The 18,359-nt window shown below is 46.2% G+C and overlaps 1 protein-coding gene across 1 annotated transcript; it reads left to right on the top strand.

Annotated features, from left to right (window-relative positions):
• Positions 1 to 958: 958 nt before the first annotated feature.
• On the top strand, positions 959 to 17,239 carry LOC140909337 (sulfotransferase 6B1-like). Its single transcript, XM_073338396.1, has 7 exons — positions 959 to 1,154; positions 4,713 to 4,828; positions 12,784 to 12,873; positions 13,629 to 13,755; positions 14,528 to 14,622; positions 15,325 to 15,481; positions 15,978 to 17,239. The coding sequence occupies exons 1-7, from the start codon at positions 959 to 961 to the stop codon at positions 16,106 to 16,108; spliced, it is 912 nt and encodes a 303-aa protein (XP_073194497.1). The 3' UTR covers positions 16,109 to 17,239.
• The last annotated feature ends 1,120 nt before the right edge of the window (positions 17,240 to 18,359 follow it).

Genomic DNA, 18,359 nt, shown 5'->3' with positions numbered 1-18,359 from the left:
AAGCAAGTTCGATATAACACGGTTTCACCCATAACGCGGTAAGATTTTTTGGCTCCCAAGCACAGAGTTATATCGGGGTAGAGGTGTATTAGATACTGGGGTATCCAGCCTTTACAGTGAAGGCTGTCTTTTTGGTTTTACCTAAAACCCTAACTTGGCTATCAGTATTAGGCTTAGACGAAAAAGTTAGAGACAATCTTTACTCTGAAGAGATCCCAGTCTCTCTGTTTTAAAACCACTGTAAGCCTGAGAAGCAGTTAACCCATCTCCCTTTAGTCCTCTCTCTTTCCTGTCATTGTGGCGACTCATCCAGTTTTACAACTTCTAGTTCGCACACAAACAGCAGCATGATTCTACATCAGCAACTCCCCAGGGTGCTTAACAGATACCTTTACCTTAGGTAAAAAGAACAGGAGTACTTGAACTACAGCTTATGCTCAAAATAAAAGCTTATGCTCAAAGAAATTTGTTAGTCTCTAAGGTGCCACAAGTCCTCCTGTTCTTTTTGTGAATACAGACTAACACGGCTGCTACTCTGAAATCTGTCTTTACCTTTGGTGGAAACTTAACAGCCAGTGGGTTAGGTGGAAGAGTATTCCATTCCACATGGAGGCTGAGGGGCTGAACAAGCACAATTTGTTTCTCACCCTTATCCCACTAGAAGTTTCTCCCATGACAATTCATACCAAAGGAAAGCGCAAGTTAAATGTAATGCTCAACACTGGCTGAAATCCATTACAGTTCATGACGAAGAGTTCACACCAGGAGCCTGTAAGTCAACACTTCTTTTAGTTTGGCTTTCCCTTATTGGACAAGAGAAACAGGGTGAGGCAGCAGAGAAGCCAGTGAGTTCATATGGAAGAGTTCCTTATCAGCCTCCTCCTCCCTCTCCTCCCAAAGAAAACTAGAGACATGGTTTAAGGGCAGAGTCTGGCAAAAGGCAAAGCAAACTCCAACCATGGCTATGAGCAGCTTTGCTAGGGAAATAGATGCAGTTCTTGATGCAGCTGAAGGGAAAAAAACTGAGGAGCTGCTGATCACGTACAAGGGGGTTCTATACCCTAGTACGTTGTGTTGCGCTGAGACCTTCCAAGCATTGGACACCATGGAAGTTAGAAAAGATGATGTGTTCCTAGCTGCTTATCCTAAATGCGGTAAGTCTGGATTTTTTTGGTGCAAAATTGAAAGAAAAGTGCTTAGATGTCAAATATATGTGATCATTTTCTAAGAATGCAGAAAAGCACTGAAATTCAAATGCTACATGCAGTAGTAAATCCTCTGTTGTCACAGGGAAACAGTGTGCTTGTGAGCCATGTGTTTTCCTCCTCCGTAATTTCAGATGTGTGTTTAATCTAGCAGCGATAGACATGCTGCTGGCTGTAATAACTTAAATACAAAGAATCATGCAAGATTATGGTGAGCTTAAATATACAAGTGTCAGGAAATTTTAAGCTTTTGATTCCTATAGTTGCTGTAATTCTGCCTTTTTGTGCCTATGTAGCATTATACCTTCATATATATGGTGAAGAGATGGGGGTCAGTCCACAGAATTCAGAGCCAGAACAGAATCTGAACTGCCCCGAAACTTTGTTAATAACACACTAATGGCAGGCTTAGAGCTGTACACCGGTATAAAGAGGCACGGACCCCATCACTAGTTTAGAACAGACACAGACAAGACAGTTCAGACACAGGTGGGGGAGGGTGCAGGAGCTCCCGTTTGGAGCTCAGGGTGGGGATGTGGGGGGGTGCAGGAGTCAGGGCATGGGGTGTGGGAGGGTGCAGGAGTCAGGGCAGAGGGCTGGGGTCATGAGGGTGTGAGGGAGGTGCAGGAGACAGGGAAGAGGGCTGGGGGTGTGGGCTGGGGTTGCTCCCAGCTCCCTGCCCTGAGCGGCTCACGGCAGGGGGCTGGAGGGGGTATGCCCCCTTCCATGCCCTTCCCCAAGGCCCCGCCCCCACCTCTTCTCTGCTTCTTCATGCCAGCAAACAGCTTATCAGCAGCAGGGAGAGAGAGTGAGTGGGGGAGGGGGAACGCAGCACACTGGGGGAAGAGGCGGGGGAGGGGGGAGCTGGGCTGCCAGCGAAGCCTGCCCTGCAGCAGCAGGACAGAACCCCGGGAGAAGGCAGCACCAAGCTTCTGCCCCCATAGGAGAGAGCGGGGAGCAGAGAAGAGCAGCCAGGGCCCCTTCCGAGCGTGGGCCCTTTAAATAGCCACTGGAGCCCCACCGCCGCTACCCCAGGGCTCCAGCAGCCAGGCTCTGGTGGAAATGTATGACTCGCATGAAAGACCCCCTAAGCTTATTTCTACTAGCTTAGGTTAAAAACTCCCCAGGCACAAATTCTCCACTGTACCTTGGGTTTCAGTAACGCTGCGACCACCAAGTGATTTAACAAAGAACCAGGGAAAAGGACCACTTGGAGTTCCTCTTCTCCCAGCAATCCCCCAAGCGCTTACACCCCCTTTCCTTGGGAGGCTTGAGAATAATATCCTAACCAATTGGTTACAAAATGATCAAAGACCCAAGCCCCTGGGTCTTGGAACAATGGAAAAATCTGTCAGGTTCTTAAAAGAAGGATTTTATTAAAAAAAAGAAAAAGAAAGGTAAAAATCATCTCTGTAAAATCAGTTTGGAAAATACTTTACAGGGTATTCAGATTCAAAACACAGAGGATCCCCCTCTGGGCAAAACCTTAAAGTTACAGAAAACAGGAATAAACCTCCCTCTTAGCACAGGGAAAATTCACAAGAAAAACAAAAGATAAACTAATCCGCCTTGCTTGGTTTACCTCTACCGGTTGCAATATTGGAGGCTTGGATTGGGATGGGTTGGAGAAGATGGATTTCTGTCTAGCCCCTCTCAGTCCCAAGAGAGAACAACCACACAAAACAAAGAGCACAAAGAAAACCTTCCCCCCTCCCAAGATTTGAAAGTATCTCCTTTCCGCATTGGTCCTCTTGGTCAGGTGCCAACCAGGCTATCTGAGCTTCTTAATCCCTTCCAGGTAAGGAGGAATTCTAGGCTACCCGTAGCTGTATGGTTATGACAACATGCCATTCAATACCCTTATCGAAGCTGTTCTTAGCCCAAGACTGATGATTTTTTCAGAACACTTGGTAATATTTAGGCTGGTGTCTGTTTGGCCCAGATCCACAAAGGAATGTAGATGCACAAACTCCAGACTTAGGTACCAAAGTCCTAGCTTTAGGCACCATTCCAATTTACAAATCCCCAGTTCAGCTGCTGCCTATGCTATAGACAAACTAAATTTACTCACCACCTCCATTTTTGCTGTAAAAGTCTCCCAGACACCTATGTTTCTTCCTCTGGGCAAATACACTGATGCCTCTGGGAGGCACCCAGATGCCTACCTCACACCTAAGCCCATCATGATCCTCAAGCCAGAGGCAGATAGGCACTGTCCCAGCTATCTCATCTGTAGGGCCTGATCCATTAGGTGTCCTCAGAGGCAGCCTAATTGCACAAAATGACTTGGGGGGGAAGGGGACGGATTATGTTTTTCTAAAAGATATGTTCTAGGAATTCTTTGGGGGATGTTTATGGCCTGTGTTATACAGGAGATCAGACTAGATGATCACAATGATCCCTTCTGGCCTTGGAATCTATGAACCTTTAGCCTAGTGTTTAGGATACTCACCTGGGATATGGAAGATTCCCAGATGAATTCCTCCTCTTCCTGATGAGAAGAAGGAACTCGAACTCGGCTCTCCCAGACTCATGATAGTACCCTTGCAGGGATCGTGTGATTGTTGGACAAAGGCATTCCTCTCCCAGTAATACTCTTTTTTTGCCACAGATAGTTACTCCTGAGCACAGCCTGTGCTCTACTCTTCCCTGCCAACCCAAAAGGAAGCATATGTGTAGTAACTGAGCTGACTGGGGAATAGAGAAAGAGCAGGTGGCAGTTTGAGGATGTTGCAGGGAAACCTTATCTTCACTTCTCTGTTCTTCAGTCTTGCAGCAAAGATCTCCTCCTACATGAAGGAGATTCTGTGTAGCAACAAGATCTGAGTTACTGCACGGCAATAAAAGAACCACTGCACCAAGTCTCAGAGCCCAGGTCAATTGATTCAGGCTTACAGGACTTGGGACACGGAGCTAAAAATAGCAGTGTAGACATTTGTGCTTGGGCTGGAGCCTGGGCTCTGACACCTTCTTCCCCCACTGTGGGATTTCAAAGCCCAGGCTCCCCTGAACCCAGATGTCTACACTGCTATTTTTAGTACCACGAGCCTGACTCAGTTGACCCAGGCTGTGAGATTCAGTTGACCCAGGCTATTGGTGCCATGGGTTTTTTATTGCAGTGTAGGCATATCCTTACACTGTGTTCACAAGCTGTACATAGCAGAAGCAGCAGCCTTAAAGTGCTTACAAGGGTTGCCATTATATACACATAGGCAATGTAAATAAAGTACAGTTGTGCGGGGGATATACAACTTAACTTGTAATTGCCAAAGCACAGGATTTCAGTCTCGCCCCCAATGTTGCATTAAAGAGACACACTCAATGTAAAAATCACACTTCTGTCTGAAAATTGTGTACCTACAACTGTTACAAGCTATATAATGGAACACCTACAAGGTATATGGAGGACTAGTATACTGACTCTTTAGAAAGTTATGCTAGATATTTAACAGGCTACAGTTCTGAAATTCCTGCTTGGCTCCTTCTAACAGTTATTTTATGTTTCAGGAACTAATTGGATTGAACACATTTTAAATGACTTGACATCTGCAGTTCTAAGGAAGGAGGTACCACGAATAAAGCATTTACAAATTCTTGAATTTGGAGTTCCAGAAAAATTTCAGGTCAGCATGGACTAATTCAGGAAGTTTATTTTTAGCATCTAGTATTTTTTTAAATGTCTATATTTTACAGTATCTCATATAAGTACAAAACACTTTACAGAGTGGGTATACACTTCCATATCAAGTAATTTGAAGTTAATTCTCTCAATTACTTTTTGTATGTGGGAACATGTTATAAAAGATTAAAACACGGGCAAACAAGTGTGATTTGAAATGAAATTGACTTTTGTGTACTAAAAGAACAGAAATTAATTTTAACTCTAATCTGGACCTCCTACTGCTGTATTAGAATTTCCAATCCTTAGTGTCAATTTTGAGTGCAATATTTTAAAAATCTTTTGAGAAGAAAAGGTTAATGAAGTCATTAGCTGATTATTTCTGATTTCTATCCATCCTAGTTTAAGGTGTGACTTTTCCAAAGTGAAGTCGAGCCTATGCCTAAGGGCTTGGCTACACTTGCAGATGCAGAGTGCTGGGAGTTAAACCGGCCTTTGGAGACCGCAGCAGGGAAAACGCTGCCGTGTGTTTACACAATCAGCTGCAAGCCCAGTGGTGTGGCCACATTAGTAGCTCTTGCAACGCCACCGAGAGCAGTGCATTGTGGTAGCTATCCCAATGTGTAAGTGGCTGCAGCGTGCTTTTCAAATGGAGGAGGGGGTGGAGTGGAGTGTGACACTTGTGTTGTGTGTATGTCGGGGGAGAGACAGTGTGTTTTGGGGGGCAGTGTGTGTCAGCATGCTGTCCTGTAAGTTCAGATGGCAGCAGACCCCCCCACCCCCCACCTCTTTCTCACACACACGTGCCTGGGCAGCAGTGGCATTCCACAGTAATGGTTTGCTTTGTGTCCCGGAGAAGATAAACATGCCGGCTGTCAGAAATGGAGCTTTGAAAGGGGATATCCGCTTGCCTGCAGCCATTACAAGCTACATACCACACAGACTATGCTGACAGCTTGTGCCACACCCTCTCAAAGAAACTGCGGAACCACCTGATCAACATCCTCTACAGCAAACAGGGAAAGATTAAGAATGAGCTCTCAAAACTGGATACTCTCATAAAAAACCAACCTTCCAGAGTTCAAAACAATGAGAAGAGTGGCCACTTGACTTCAGGGGATTATGAGATGTTTCCGGAGGCCAATCCCCGTGCAGTAATGCAACACGTCTCTCAGCAAGCTTTATGCTTCTCGTGGAGGTGGATTGCCAGGAGCGCTCCAGCTGCAGAGTCCAGGCGCTCTAAGTGCCTTGCCAGTGTGGACACCCAGGGCCGTCCCTACCCATAAGCAACGTACGCAGCTGCTTAGGGCACCAGCAGATTTGGGGCACTAAATTTCCTGGTGACCTAAGCAGCTGCGTGCTGCTCCAGGCCCTGCTCCGCCTCTTCCCCATGGCCTCCTCCTCTGCTCCGCCTGGCTTCTTCCCACTCCTGCTCTGCCCCAGCCCCGCCCCCACTCCACCCCTTCCCCAAAGCCCCTGCCCCTGCTCCACCCCAGCCCCCTCCCCACTCCCCTGAGGACTGCAAGGAGTCGGGCCCGCACTTACCAGCGGCAATAAGTAGAGCGACCCGGCCACAGCCTGCTCCGCTCCGCTGGCTCCCAGCCACACTGCCGGTGCGTGCTGCGGGGCTGTTCCCCCCCGGGCCGCAAGGCTGGGAGCCCAGGGAGCAGAGCAGAGTGGGCTGGGGCCGGGTCACTCCACTTCCCGCCACCCCATAAGTGTGGGGTCGGGCCTGACTGCCCTGTACTCACCGGGTGGCAGGAAGTGGAGTGAGGGGTGAGGGGGGCCTGCGTAGGGCACCAAAATGGCTAGGGATGGCCCTGTGGACACCTCAGAAATTAGGATGCCTGGGGCCGATATAATGCACTCTAACTTGCAAGTGTAGCCAAGCCCTACATCTTTGCAAGGTCAGGGGAATGTGTGACTCTAACAGTGTATATGGCTGTGTGTGTGTCTATATGTTATAATTGCAAACCATGAGTAGTAACACCTGATGGACTGTTACTTTTCTTTATGTGGTTTTATAAGTAATGCACAAGATTGGGAGACAGAGTTAGGAGACCTGTGTCTGGCTTCAGGCGAGACATTTCATCTCTCCTCTATCAGTTGCCTCATTTGTAAAACAGAGATATTATTTATTTTTGTCACAGAGGTGCTGTGAGACTTAATTAATTACCGTTTGAAACTATTTAAGAACCTCAGTTAAGAGATCATATGGGCTGACAGCAATGGAGCAAAACCTGGGTAAAATCTGAGACAGTGTTGCAGGACTAAGGGTACGTCTATGCTGGCAGAGTTACTGTGCCGGCAGTTTCAGCGCCGCTTAGAGAGCATTGACGAGAAACTGCTGTTGTGTGTTCACACTGTCAGCTGCTTGCGTAACAGTGTGTTCACACTTGTGGCACTTGCAGTGGTATTCGGAGCGGTGCACTCTGGGCAGCTATCCCACAGAGCATCTCTTCTGCTACTAAGAGTTGTGGGAAGGCGGAGGGGGTCGCGGGGCATCCTGGGTCCTCTCCCAATGCCCTGTGATGCATTGCTTCGCATCCCAGCAATCCCTGTGCTTCCGTCTGCATTTGGCGCCATCTTTCAAAGGTTTGTGTACTGCGTGCCCTGCCTCTTCGGTCTGCAGGAATGGATCCCGCACTGTTGACCAATATGCTGCTCGCTCTGACCAACACGTCATGAGCGGCAGTGGAGTTATTCCTTAAACTACAAAGGCAAGAGGAATCTGACATTGATCTCACCACGCGTAGTAACTATGACACGAGATTGCTTGTGGCATTCACGGAGGTGCTGACCACAGTGGAATGCTGCTTTTGGGCTCGGGAAACAAGCACTGAGTGGTGGGATCATCCTGCACGTTTCAGATGATGAGCAGTGGCTGCAGAACTTTCGGTTGAGGAAAGCCACATTCTTGGGACTGTGTGATGAACTCACACCAGCCCTGTGGTGCAAGGATACAAGAATGAGCGCTGCCCTGCTGTTGGAGAAGCGCGTGGCGAGTGCACTGTGTAAGTCGGCTATTCCAGACTGCTACCAATTGGTCACTAACCAGTTCGGAGTGGGAAAGTCAACAGTTGGACTCAGGTTGACAGAAGTGTGCAGGGCCATTAACCACATCCTGCTCCACAAGACTGTGACTCTGGGCAACATGCATAACATTGTGGATGGCTTTGCACAAATGGACTTCCCGAACTGCAGAGGGGCGACAGATGGCACGCATATTCCAATTCTGGCACAAGACCAACTAGCCACTGAGTACATTTATCGGAAGGGGTATTTCTCTATGGTTCTTCAGGTGCTTGTGGATCACCGTGGGTGTTTCACGGATCTTAACGCATGACATATACACCTTTCGGAACACTGGCCTATTCAGGAAGCTGCAAGCAGGGACTTTATCCCCAGACCAGAAGATCACCGTAGGGGAAGTCAAAATGCCCACTGTGATCCTGGGAGACCCCGCCTACCCCTTAATGCTGTGGCCTATGAAGCCATACATGGGACACCTGGACAGCAGCAAGGAGCGGTTCAACAACAGGCTGAGCAAGTGCAGAATGACTGTTAAGTATGCTTTTGGCCATTTAAAGGCCCGCTGGCGCTGCCTCTATGGGAGGCTGTACCTGGCCGATGACAATATTCCTATGCTTATAGCTGCGTGCTGTACGCGCTATAGTATTTGTGAAGAGAAGGGTGAAAGCTTGACACAGGGCTGGACCACTAAGGCTCAGTGCCTGGAGGCTGAATTTGAACAGTCAGAGACCAGGGCTATTAGAGGGGCGCAGCATGGGTCCATAGGATCAGGGATGCCTTGAGGGAGCAATTTGAAGCTGAAAGCCACTAAGATTTGTTGCTATGCTCAGGAGTGCAGTTCTTGTAATGCCAGGAGGTGATTGTGATTGGTGCAGACGATGCACAATGAAAGTGTAAGGAAACTGCCTGTTCTTTTGTGGGGCTCTCTTTGCTTTCAATTAATGGAATAAAGATTGCTTTCACACCAAAACAATTATCTTATTAAAAAACAACCGGAGGAGAGAGACAAACAAAAAAACACATCAGCACTGTGGGGGCTGGGGGAAGGGAGGGTCCCAGGATTGTTAAAGATTTGGGTATGTCCAGGTATCATATCCAACCTTCTCCTTTGGAGTACAGTGCAGCGGGTACTGTACTTCAGTAGGGCTAAACTCAAGAGGGACGAGTGTTGAGTGCAGTGGGTACTGGGAGTCCGGAGGGCTGGACTGTGGCGGGGCAGGAGTGGAATGCAGCGGGTACAGACTTGAGCCAGGAGGTTGATAAGAGTGTGTTGGCGGTGTCTGGGTTGGGGGGGTGCATGGGAAAGGGTTTTGTGACAGTGGCTGCAGGGGAGGGTGAGCGAGGAGCTGCTCAGTTTGCAGTGCTAGTAATGCCTAGAGTGTGTCCGCTTGGCGCTCCATAACGTTTAATAGCCACTCCGTAGCTTCGTTCTGGAGCTCCACGTTCTCCTTTCAGTCCCTCTTCTCACTGTCCCTCCACTCCTTCAATTCTTGTGTTTCGGCTGCAGAATGCATCATGACCTCATGCAGAAAGTCCTCTGTAGTTCTTCAGGGCTGCTTTCTAATTCTGTGCAGCCTTTTAGCCGGTGATAACAAACAGGGAGGCTGGGCTCCCAAGGTCATATCTGTGAAGCCAAAATGTAACATTTTACAGAAGCAACACACAGACCACTGATTTAAAACCCAGCCACAGTTCACATACCTGTCACTAACTGGCTGACCCCAGGCAAGCACACATGAGCCACAACCCCCAAAATGGTGAGTAACTGTAGGGGCAGGGGAAATCAGTGTTCCAGAACTGTACTGTACACTGGACATGTGGCTCTTGGGGAGAACCAGCACTGTATGGGGGGGCCTTATAATCATTACTATCCCCACATTTTCCACAGGCTGTGTTTGTTATGGAAGATATCTCGCTGCTGAGGGTTAGAAGGGAATCAAGGGAGGGTCTTCTCCAAGACTGCGGCTTCCGCCCTGGCCCTTATGTGGCTCGCCTGTGTGTGGCAATGATCCGTCCCCCCCATCCTAGTGATGGCAGAGTGGCGCGGGAAAGTTACCCTTAATGGGGCAAGAAATCAAGCAGCTCTGCCAAAGAACCTGTGGCAGTGGATTGCCCAGTATCTCCATGAGATCTCTGAGGCAGATTCCGGTGAAGTGAGGGAGTCAATCAACACCCTGTTCCGCCGCTCAGACTAGGCATTTGGTGGTATGCACATCATACAGATGCAAACCTGCTTTCTGCAACCCTTCTGCCCCCAACAACTCACTTCAGCGATTCCCAAAATCAAATCCACTTACCAGGGGCCTCCTCTCCTGTTTGCACTTTGCCAAGATCCGACAGCTGTGACTGGCTAACCTCCCGTGGGGTAGAGAAGAGCTCCAGGCTGCATGCATCTCTGACCTCCGAGTTGTCCTCTGCCTCTGGGTCTCCCTCCCCCTCCACAGCTCCTGCACTTTGACCCTGCGTTCCACAGTTCCTGCACTTTGACCCTGCATTGTAGTGTGTCCTGGTCATGGCCCCTTTCTGTCATGCATCGTGAAATCTGTCCGTAGGTATCATAATTCCTACAGCTGGAGCGCAGCTGGGACTGGACAGCCTCCTCTCCCCAAATGCCGATGAGGTCCAGCAGCTCGACATTGCTCCAAGCAAGAGATCACCTGGTGCGTGGAGCTGCATGGTCACCTGGAGAGATGCGCTGAGACCACTGCAGGCGTCACCGAGCAAACAGGAAGGGGACTTTCAGAATTCCCAAGGAATTTACGAGGTGGGGATGACGCTTGGTCACCTGAGGGCAGGGCAGTCAAGTTCAAACCGAAGACCAGAGAGGTGAGGACAGGCATCGTGGGACACCTCCCGGAGGCCAGTCACAGCACGTAATCGACCAGGAGGTCTACACTGGCGCCGTGGCGCTGTAGCCCGGGTGCAGAAAGCTCTACACCTCTTGTCAGGGTGGTTTTTTTGCAGCGCTGCAACTGCACAGTTTCTGCACACCCAGTGGCGTGGCCGTGCGTGCACCTCGGGAGTTACAGCGCAGAAAGCTGCTTTACTCCGCAGAAACTTGCCAGTGTAGACAAGGCCTAAGGGAAAATCCCTAAACAGGAGGAACTGGTGTACAGCAGGAAAAGCAGTGGCTATTACAAGATACAAGGGAGTAGCCAATATAGCCTGTTGTTCTCCAGTTTAGTACATGAGAAAATTCACTGCTCATGCTTATCTCTTCCATGATCTACCCTGGAACTCTGCTCTACAGTGCACAGGAGGGTGTGGAGTCCCTCTGTGTTTACGTGTGTGTTTTCTGCAGCGGCAGCCACCGGTGCATGTTCTTTTTCTGTTGCTTTGGGCCTAAATATTGCCACATAAAATGGCACAAAAGCTCGCCTTTATAATTATAATGAATTAAGAGCAAGAACAATGCAAACAGCTTTCTTTTTTTAACTATCTGGCCTACGTATGCCACCTGCCTTGTGACAATTTTGAAATCTGCTAAAAATGATAGAATTCTGCAGAAACTAGGCTTTAATAACAATGCCATCTAGATGACATTATGAAGGATGAGAAGAACCAAGAAGAGAGACTACAATTTAACAATTACCAATAAAAATTCTTTCCATGCAAAATAGATGTTTAGATCAAATTTACACTGTGACAGACTGGATCACAGAAATCCCTTTGGGACTGCCAACTGATGTGCTGACACTACCCAAGAGCCTGGTTCCCATGGCAGCTTAGGACTTGCGTGTCCTGCCTGGTTTGAGCCAGACATGCTAGCCTGCTGCAAACCCAGACCCAGGTCTGAACCACGTCCCCTAAACGCTGCAGGCGTAACTGAAAACAGCTTAAGAAGTGTTCCTGTCTCTAACACTCAGATGCCCAGATCCCAATGGGGTCCAAACACCAAATAAATCCGTTTTACCCCATATAAAGCTTATACAGGGTAAACTCATAAATTGTTTGCCCTCTATAACACTGATAGAGAGATATGCACAGCTGTGTGCCCCCACAGGTATTAATACATACTCTGGGGGAATTAATAAGTAAAAAGTGATTTTATTAAATACAAAAAGTAGGATTTAAGTGGTTCCAAGTAATAACAGACAGAACAAAGTAAATGACCAAACAAAATAAAATAAAACACGCAAGCCTGTGCCTAATACAGGAAGAAAGTGATTACAGATGAAATCTTACTCTCAGAGATGTTCCAGTAAGCTTCTTTTACAGACTAGTCTCTTTCTAGTCTGGATCCAGCATTCACTCATCCCTGCTATTGTTACCTTCCTTTGCTCCAGTTTCTTTCAGGTATCCTTTGGGGGTGGAGGGCTATCTCCTGAGCCAGCTGAAGACAAAATGGAGGGGTTGAAATAGACTTTCTCTTGTGGGTGGACACACCCTCCCCGATATGGAAACCAGCTACAAAATGGAGTTTTGGAGTCACATGGGCAAGTCACATGTCCATGCATGACTCAGAACTTACAGGTGGCAGCCATTGTTCACATGCTACCTTCAACGTCCTCAGGTAGACTTCTTATGTGGATTGAAGTCTTCCAAGAACCATTGTCTGTTAAGTGTTTCTTGACTGGGCACTTAACTTGCAAATTCCTTTCTAAAGAAGCTGACCAAATGTCTTACTAAGGCGACTTACAATCAAACAAGTACACAGCCAACATTCATAACTTCGAGAACAAAAACGATACATGCATACAAATAGGATGAATATATTCAGTAGATCATAATCTTTGCAGAGATATGTTACATGGCCTATTTAGCATAAAACATATTCTAGTTATGTCATATTTACTTTCATAAGCATATTTCCATAAAACATTATGGGGTGCAATGTCACATACACATATTATAAATTGTCAACATATTCGAGGTAGATATGTTGTGATTCCTTTTTTTTCACATATACTTTTTGTTTTGATTTAGAAAATAAAAAGTTTACCTTCGCCACGTCTTTTTACCACACATCTCCATTATGATAATATTCCCAAGGCTGTTTTGGGGAGTAACGCAAAGGTAAGTGAGCATTTTAATATTTGATATTATTCACTTTCCAAGCAACTCCCAGTTTTCCTCTGGCAAAAGTTCTCTACAGGATTGCCTGGAAAACAGGAATTCAGTTTCACAAAAAAATTCAAGGTTACAGCATTTGGTTTTGTTCGGCATTGGGATGTAACCAAGAACGGTGGAATTTTTTTTGTGAAAAAACAGATTGAGGAGAGCAAGGACTTGAACCTGGGTCTCTGATGTTCCAGGTTAATGCTGTAACTGTTGGGATTTTGGCTATTCTGAGATGTGTGTGTGTATGCCTCTCTCTCCCTCCCATTTTAACCAGAAATGAATAAATTTCTGGGAAAACTTTTGGCCAGTCAGCATTTTCTGGTGAAAACCATTTCACTGGAAAATTCCTGACCAACTCTAGTTCTCTACTTGGCTTTTTCAGATCCCACAATCTGACATCTTTCACTAGAAAAGTGGAATTCAGTTTTTACTGGTTGTTGTTTGTAATTCACACAAAGGTCAAATCTTAGATCCCAGCCCTGCAAGGTGAGCTGTATAGGATAGCCCTTATTGCTCCATGGAACCCCCATGAAGTCATAGGGGCTCCAAGCAGGTGTAAGGTCTCTCCACACAAATCAATTTGCAGGATTGGGGCCTCACTTTCCAAATTTCAGTTCCTGTAAGAGCTGATACGTTTTTAATGCAGGACCCTTGAGATCAAAGGTTACCTTAAAATACCAAAGACTCATGTGCCTTTGCTGTTTTAAAAGGTACTGGTGTTACTTCGAAATCCAAAAGATGCAGCTGTATCCTATTACCACTTCTACAACAAAAATCCTGGGCTTCCAAATGTCAGCTCCTGGGATGAGTTCTTTCAGAAGTTCATGAATGGAGAAGGTACAGTTATTATATCTTTGCTATGTTTCTTAGTGGCGTTTATAAACACTCTAGTACAGTGTTCTCAACTCTTCTTTGGTCTGCAGTCCAAAAAGGGAGTCTGTGATCATCATGTAAAAACTAATCCCAAATGGATTCGAACTAATGATCTGGGTTGGGGAGGGCAGGGGAGCTGGTGCTAAGGAGTCAAAGGTGCTTCACTCTTCTTCAACCCTGAGCAATGCTCAGCACTCGGAGCATTGCTGTGGAGATATTCAAATGGTCAGGATGGTGCAGTATACAGGGATTCCACTTCATCCCCAGCACATAAAGGGTAAACTCCAGCTTTCCTTTTCTTTCTGGCAGGCATTATCCTTCTTGCGATTTCACATCTTAACAACTAGATTTATGAGTGAGTTTCTCCCCCTTTGTTCTCAGCTACTTACTGATTACTACAAAATGTATTCAAGAATTAATTTGTTGTAAACAGATTTTTTTTGAAACTTGTCATGTAGAAACGGTATAGCTTGATTATGTAAAAATAGTTGGAAGAAGAAAGTGAAAAGTCAAGTCTGGAGTGAATGACTTCCAAAATAACATCTGTCCCCTCCTCCCCCCAAAGAAAAAGAAAAAGGAAAAAAAAAGAACTAAGAACAGAGTACTGAAGGATTAGACGATCTAAGCTCTCCAGGACTCTATGTTGAAGTTAGCCTGTACATTTCATCTTGGGGCAATTTAAATATACTTTAAATTATCTTCTGTTTTTGACCTGTCTGCCTTAACTTCATTTTAGTCTGCTGGAGCTCATATTTTGACTATGCTCTTGCCTGGAACAAACACATGGATAAAGAGAATATCATGATCATCACCTATGAAGAAATGAAAGAGGTAAATATGTGTAGAAAGTTAAAAATGGAAAAGACTTATTAGGTCTTGTACTCAGTTCTGATACAGAATTGCTCCCTTCAGTATATTCTCAAGCATCTTGTCCCATCCAGTTTTCATTTTGTCCCAGGCAAAACCTTATTGTGCAGAGAACAGGTATATGATGTTGCAGCCTGTTTTCCCACTGGCTACTAGCCCTTCTTTCTGCAGCCCAGCTCCCTCCTCAAGCACGAAAGCCTTGATCCTGCAACATTAAGCACGTGCATGAGAGTGGTCCCATTGACTTCAGTGAGACTGTTCACGTGCTTAAAGTTAAGCATGTCCATGTTAGCAGTTTGAGGATCTTAAACTGTAAATTCTCTGGGTTAGGTAATGCCAATGCTTATATAGAACAATACTAATTGATGTGGCTAGATAAATGTTATCAGTAGTAATTAATACTAAAATAAAGAGATCCATGCAGAAGATTGAGAGCATTCACTTAACACATTGCCATTTGGGAAGGGAGGCACATTCCAAAATCTTATCAAAAGTAACCACCATTCCTGCAACCTCCTGCTGCTGAACTGAATATATTTCTCTAATGTTCTGCCCTTTGTATGGATGAGAATATTATCAACTACATTCATTTGACAAGATAGAGGGAAAATGTCTGGCATGTTTGCTTTAATTTATACATAACTCTATCGCATTTTTGTTTTTCAGAACTTACCTCAAGGAGTGAAACAAATAGCTGAATTTTTGGGGTTCTCTCTGCCTGAGGAGAAGATTCAGTCTATTGCAGAGAATGCCACCTTTGAATCAATGAGCAATAAATCCCAAGAAACACATGGAAAATTTGGTCCCATCCTTTTCAGAAAAGGTACATTTATACAGAGCGATGATAGGCCTAGAGTTTAGAACAGGTATCCAAATTGGTCATGGGAGCTAATTAACATTTAAAAGGCTTGATAAGATACATGACTGTTGTGACCATTTCAGGAGGTCCCAAATGCAGAACTAATGCATTTAATTCATAGCTGATAATGAATTTTCTTCTCCTGAAAATGGACATCCCTAGCTAGATGATCACTCAGGCACTGAATGCTGTTCTTTCAAAATATGAGCTCTGTGGAAAATACCTTGGTTGTAAAAGGTGCATGCATATATACCTGTAAAATTTAGTGCAAAGGGTTTTCTTTAACCTAAAATTTTAAGAACACCATCCACATTGAAGCCTCATATTGATTTGAAATGTGGCAATAAGTTCAGTCATTCCAACTGTTTGTGTCAGCATTTCATTGTTATCTACTGCTACCTGACAGGTGATCTTATACTTCCAGGAATATTTATGAGTTTATTTCATTGTTCTTTTGCAGGTACTGTTGGAGATTGGAAGAATCTGTTCACTGAAGCTCAAAGCCAAGAAATGGATGCCAAATTTGAAGAATGTTTAGCAGGAACGAAACTGGGAGCCAGGCTAAAATATGATAAATACTGCAAATATTAAATCCTTGAATATCAGAATGACATTAGCATTTACTCAGAAACATCATCTATTTTACTACCTTTTGTTTGAGAACATAGAGATTAAAATAATTAGCCTTTCACGCAAGAATTTTCACACAAAAAACAACCAAACCCAAGACACAGTAAATAAGGCTAGTGGTCCAAATACTGCCCATCTGTGACTTATTTAGGCTTAGAATCTCCTGTGCATAGTGGCACATGAGGCAACCCACTTTTCCTACTGCTGCCTGCCCAGAACAAGATGTTTGACTCAATTGTAAATTGTCTCCATGATGGCAACAACTTTTGCAATTGTTTTGCAATAGGCCATTTTTTCTCCTTCATGCCTTCTCTTCCCTCCGGGTGGAATCCAATGGAATGCTACGACTACACTATGCAGCTTTTAGCAACACGGCTGTGCCGCTATAGCCGTGCTGCTAAAAGCCGCGCAATGTAGCTGCTGTTTGTCGTCAGGAGAGAGCTCTCCTGCCGACAAAAAAATTCCACCCACAACGAGCAGCAGTAGCTTTGTCGGTAGGTTCACACAGGCACTTTTCGTTGGTAAAACTTTTGTCGTTCGGGGTGGCGGTTTTTGTCATTCAGGGGGTGTTAAAAAAATGTTTTGCCAACGAAGTCCCAGTGTAGACACAGCTAAGATATACCTTTGTGCTTCTGCCTTGTGGTAGCCTGATGACATTGTTGGGGACACTGGGGCATGGCCACTAGGTAACTCGAGGGGATGGAAGACCACGAGTGTCGATGAAGCCCCCTCGCACTAGGCCCAAGTGTCCTTGGCCCCCCGCCTGGAGGCACTCACAGCAGTTATGCTGAGGATCTGCAACAATATGTTGCAGAGTCAGACTGCCTGAAACTAAGCAAGGCCGAACAGGGCAGATATGAAAGAACAATGCTGAATAAAGCAGCTTTATGTATGGTTTAACAAATGAGAACAAGGGAACTAGCTGGGAACTGGATTGGCTGGCTATATGGATACTTAGGGCAGCTTGCTATTGGATAAGTATGCTGGGAAAAAGGATGTCTAAAAGCCTGTGTAACTTCCTGCTCTGTGTGCAGGATTTGAGATTCTATTCTCCCTGTACCTTTTTGCAGCTGCAAATAAACTTTTCTGCTTCTCCACCCCGTTGTGATTATTGGGTGTAGCACACCGGGTCGCGAACCAACCTCAGCTGTTGTTTAGCCTCTCGGCACTGGGTGCCGGCAACAGCTTTTGGCGTCCCTGGGTGGGCGACGAGGCTGCTATTTAGCCTTGCCCGGATCCCTCCTGGAGGTCGAGGATTGCGGCGAGAACCGACGCCCAGCACGCACCGGTGAGTTCATTGGGGGCCTCGGAGGAGACGCAATTTGATCGACCCCTGAGGGCACAACGGTGAAACGCACTCATATAGTGGAGAAGCAACTGTGGACGACGGTGAGGAACCGGTCCCTTGGATAACGTAGGAACCTTTTGAAATCCGGCTTGTTTGCTCTGTTGGAACCTGGGGACGCCCTGAGTTCCCCTGTATGTATGGGACAGGGACAGAGCTCGGGGGGTTAGGGCACGGTTTTTTAGTGGACTATAGGGGAACAGTATACCCATTTTTCAGTCCTCAATCTGAAAGATGCTTTCTTTACCATCCCAGTTGCCACCCCATCACAGGAGATCTTCTCCTTTGAGTGGGAGGACCGAAAAAGGGTTAAAAAGCAACTTTCCTGGACAGTGTTGGCCCAGGGATTTAAAAACTCCCCCACCCTCTTTGGCCAAGGTCTGGCCAGGGACCTAGAGGAGTAGGATAATGAGGAGGCCCTCCTTCTGCAGTATGTAGATGATTTGTTAATTGCCACTGTGGGCCAAACCCCCTGCCTTAAAGCCACCATGAGCCTCCTGAATTTTATTGGACTCCAGGGATATCTGGAACATGGAGTAAGGCTCAAATCGCCCTCCCAGAGGTACGGTACCTCGGGTTTCACATACGGCAAGGGGAGTGTCAGCTTTCAAGCGAAAGAAAGGAAGCTATCTGTCAAGTTCCTACCCCAAGTAATCGTAAGCAGCTCAGGGCATTTCTGGGTATGGCAGGCTTTTGCAGGATATGGATCCCAGAGTTTGGACTGTGGGCTAAACCCCTGTACGACTGTGTAAAAGGAGCAGATCATGACCCCTTCTATTGGACCCCAGAGGCTGACAGGGCATTTAAAATCCTGAAAAGAAAACTGATGGAAGCCCTGGCTCTGGGCCTGCCGGATCTCTCTCAGCC

This window comes from Lepidochelys kempii, chromosome 3 (assembly GCF_965140265.1).
Source record: "Lepidochelys kempii isolate rLepKem1 chromosome 3, rLepKem1.hap2, whole genome shotgun sequence".
Lineage (NCBI taxonomy): Eukaryota > Metazoa > Chordata > Testudines > Cheloniidae > Lepidochelys > Lepidochelys kempii.
Note: the sequence above shows the minus strand (reverse complement) of the source record. Positions and strands in the feature narration are given on the sequence as shown.

Coding starts and splice junctions, on each gene's coding strand:
- LOC140909337 (XM_073338396.1), top strand. CDS start 959: ATGGCTATGAGCAGCTTTGCTAGGGAAATAGATGCAGTTCTTGATGCA. Junction 1,155..4,712: donor AGCTGCTTATCCTAAATGCG/GTAAGTCTGGAT, acceptor TTTATGTTTCAG/GAACTAATTGGATTGAACAC. Junction 13,756..14,527: donor GAAGTTCATGAATGGAGAAG/GTACAGTTATTA, acceptor ACTTCATTTTAG/TCTGCTGGAGCTCATATTTT.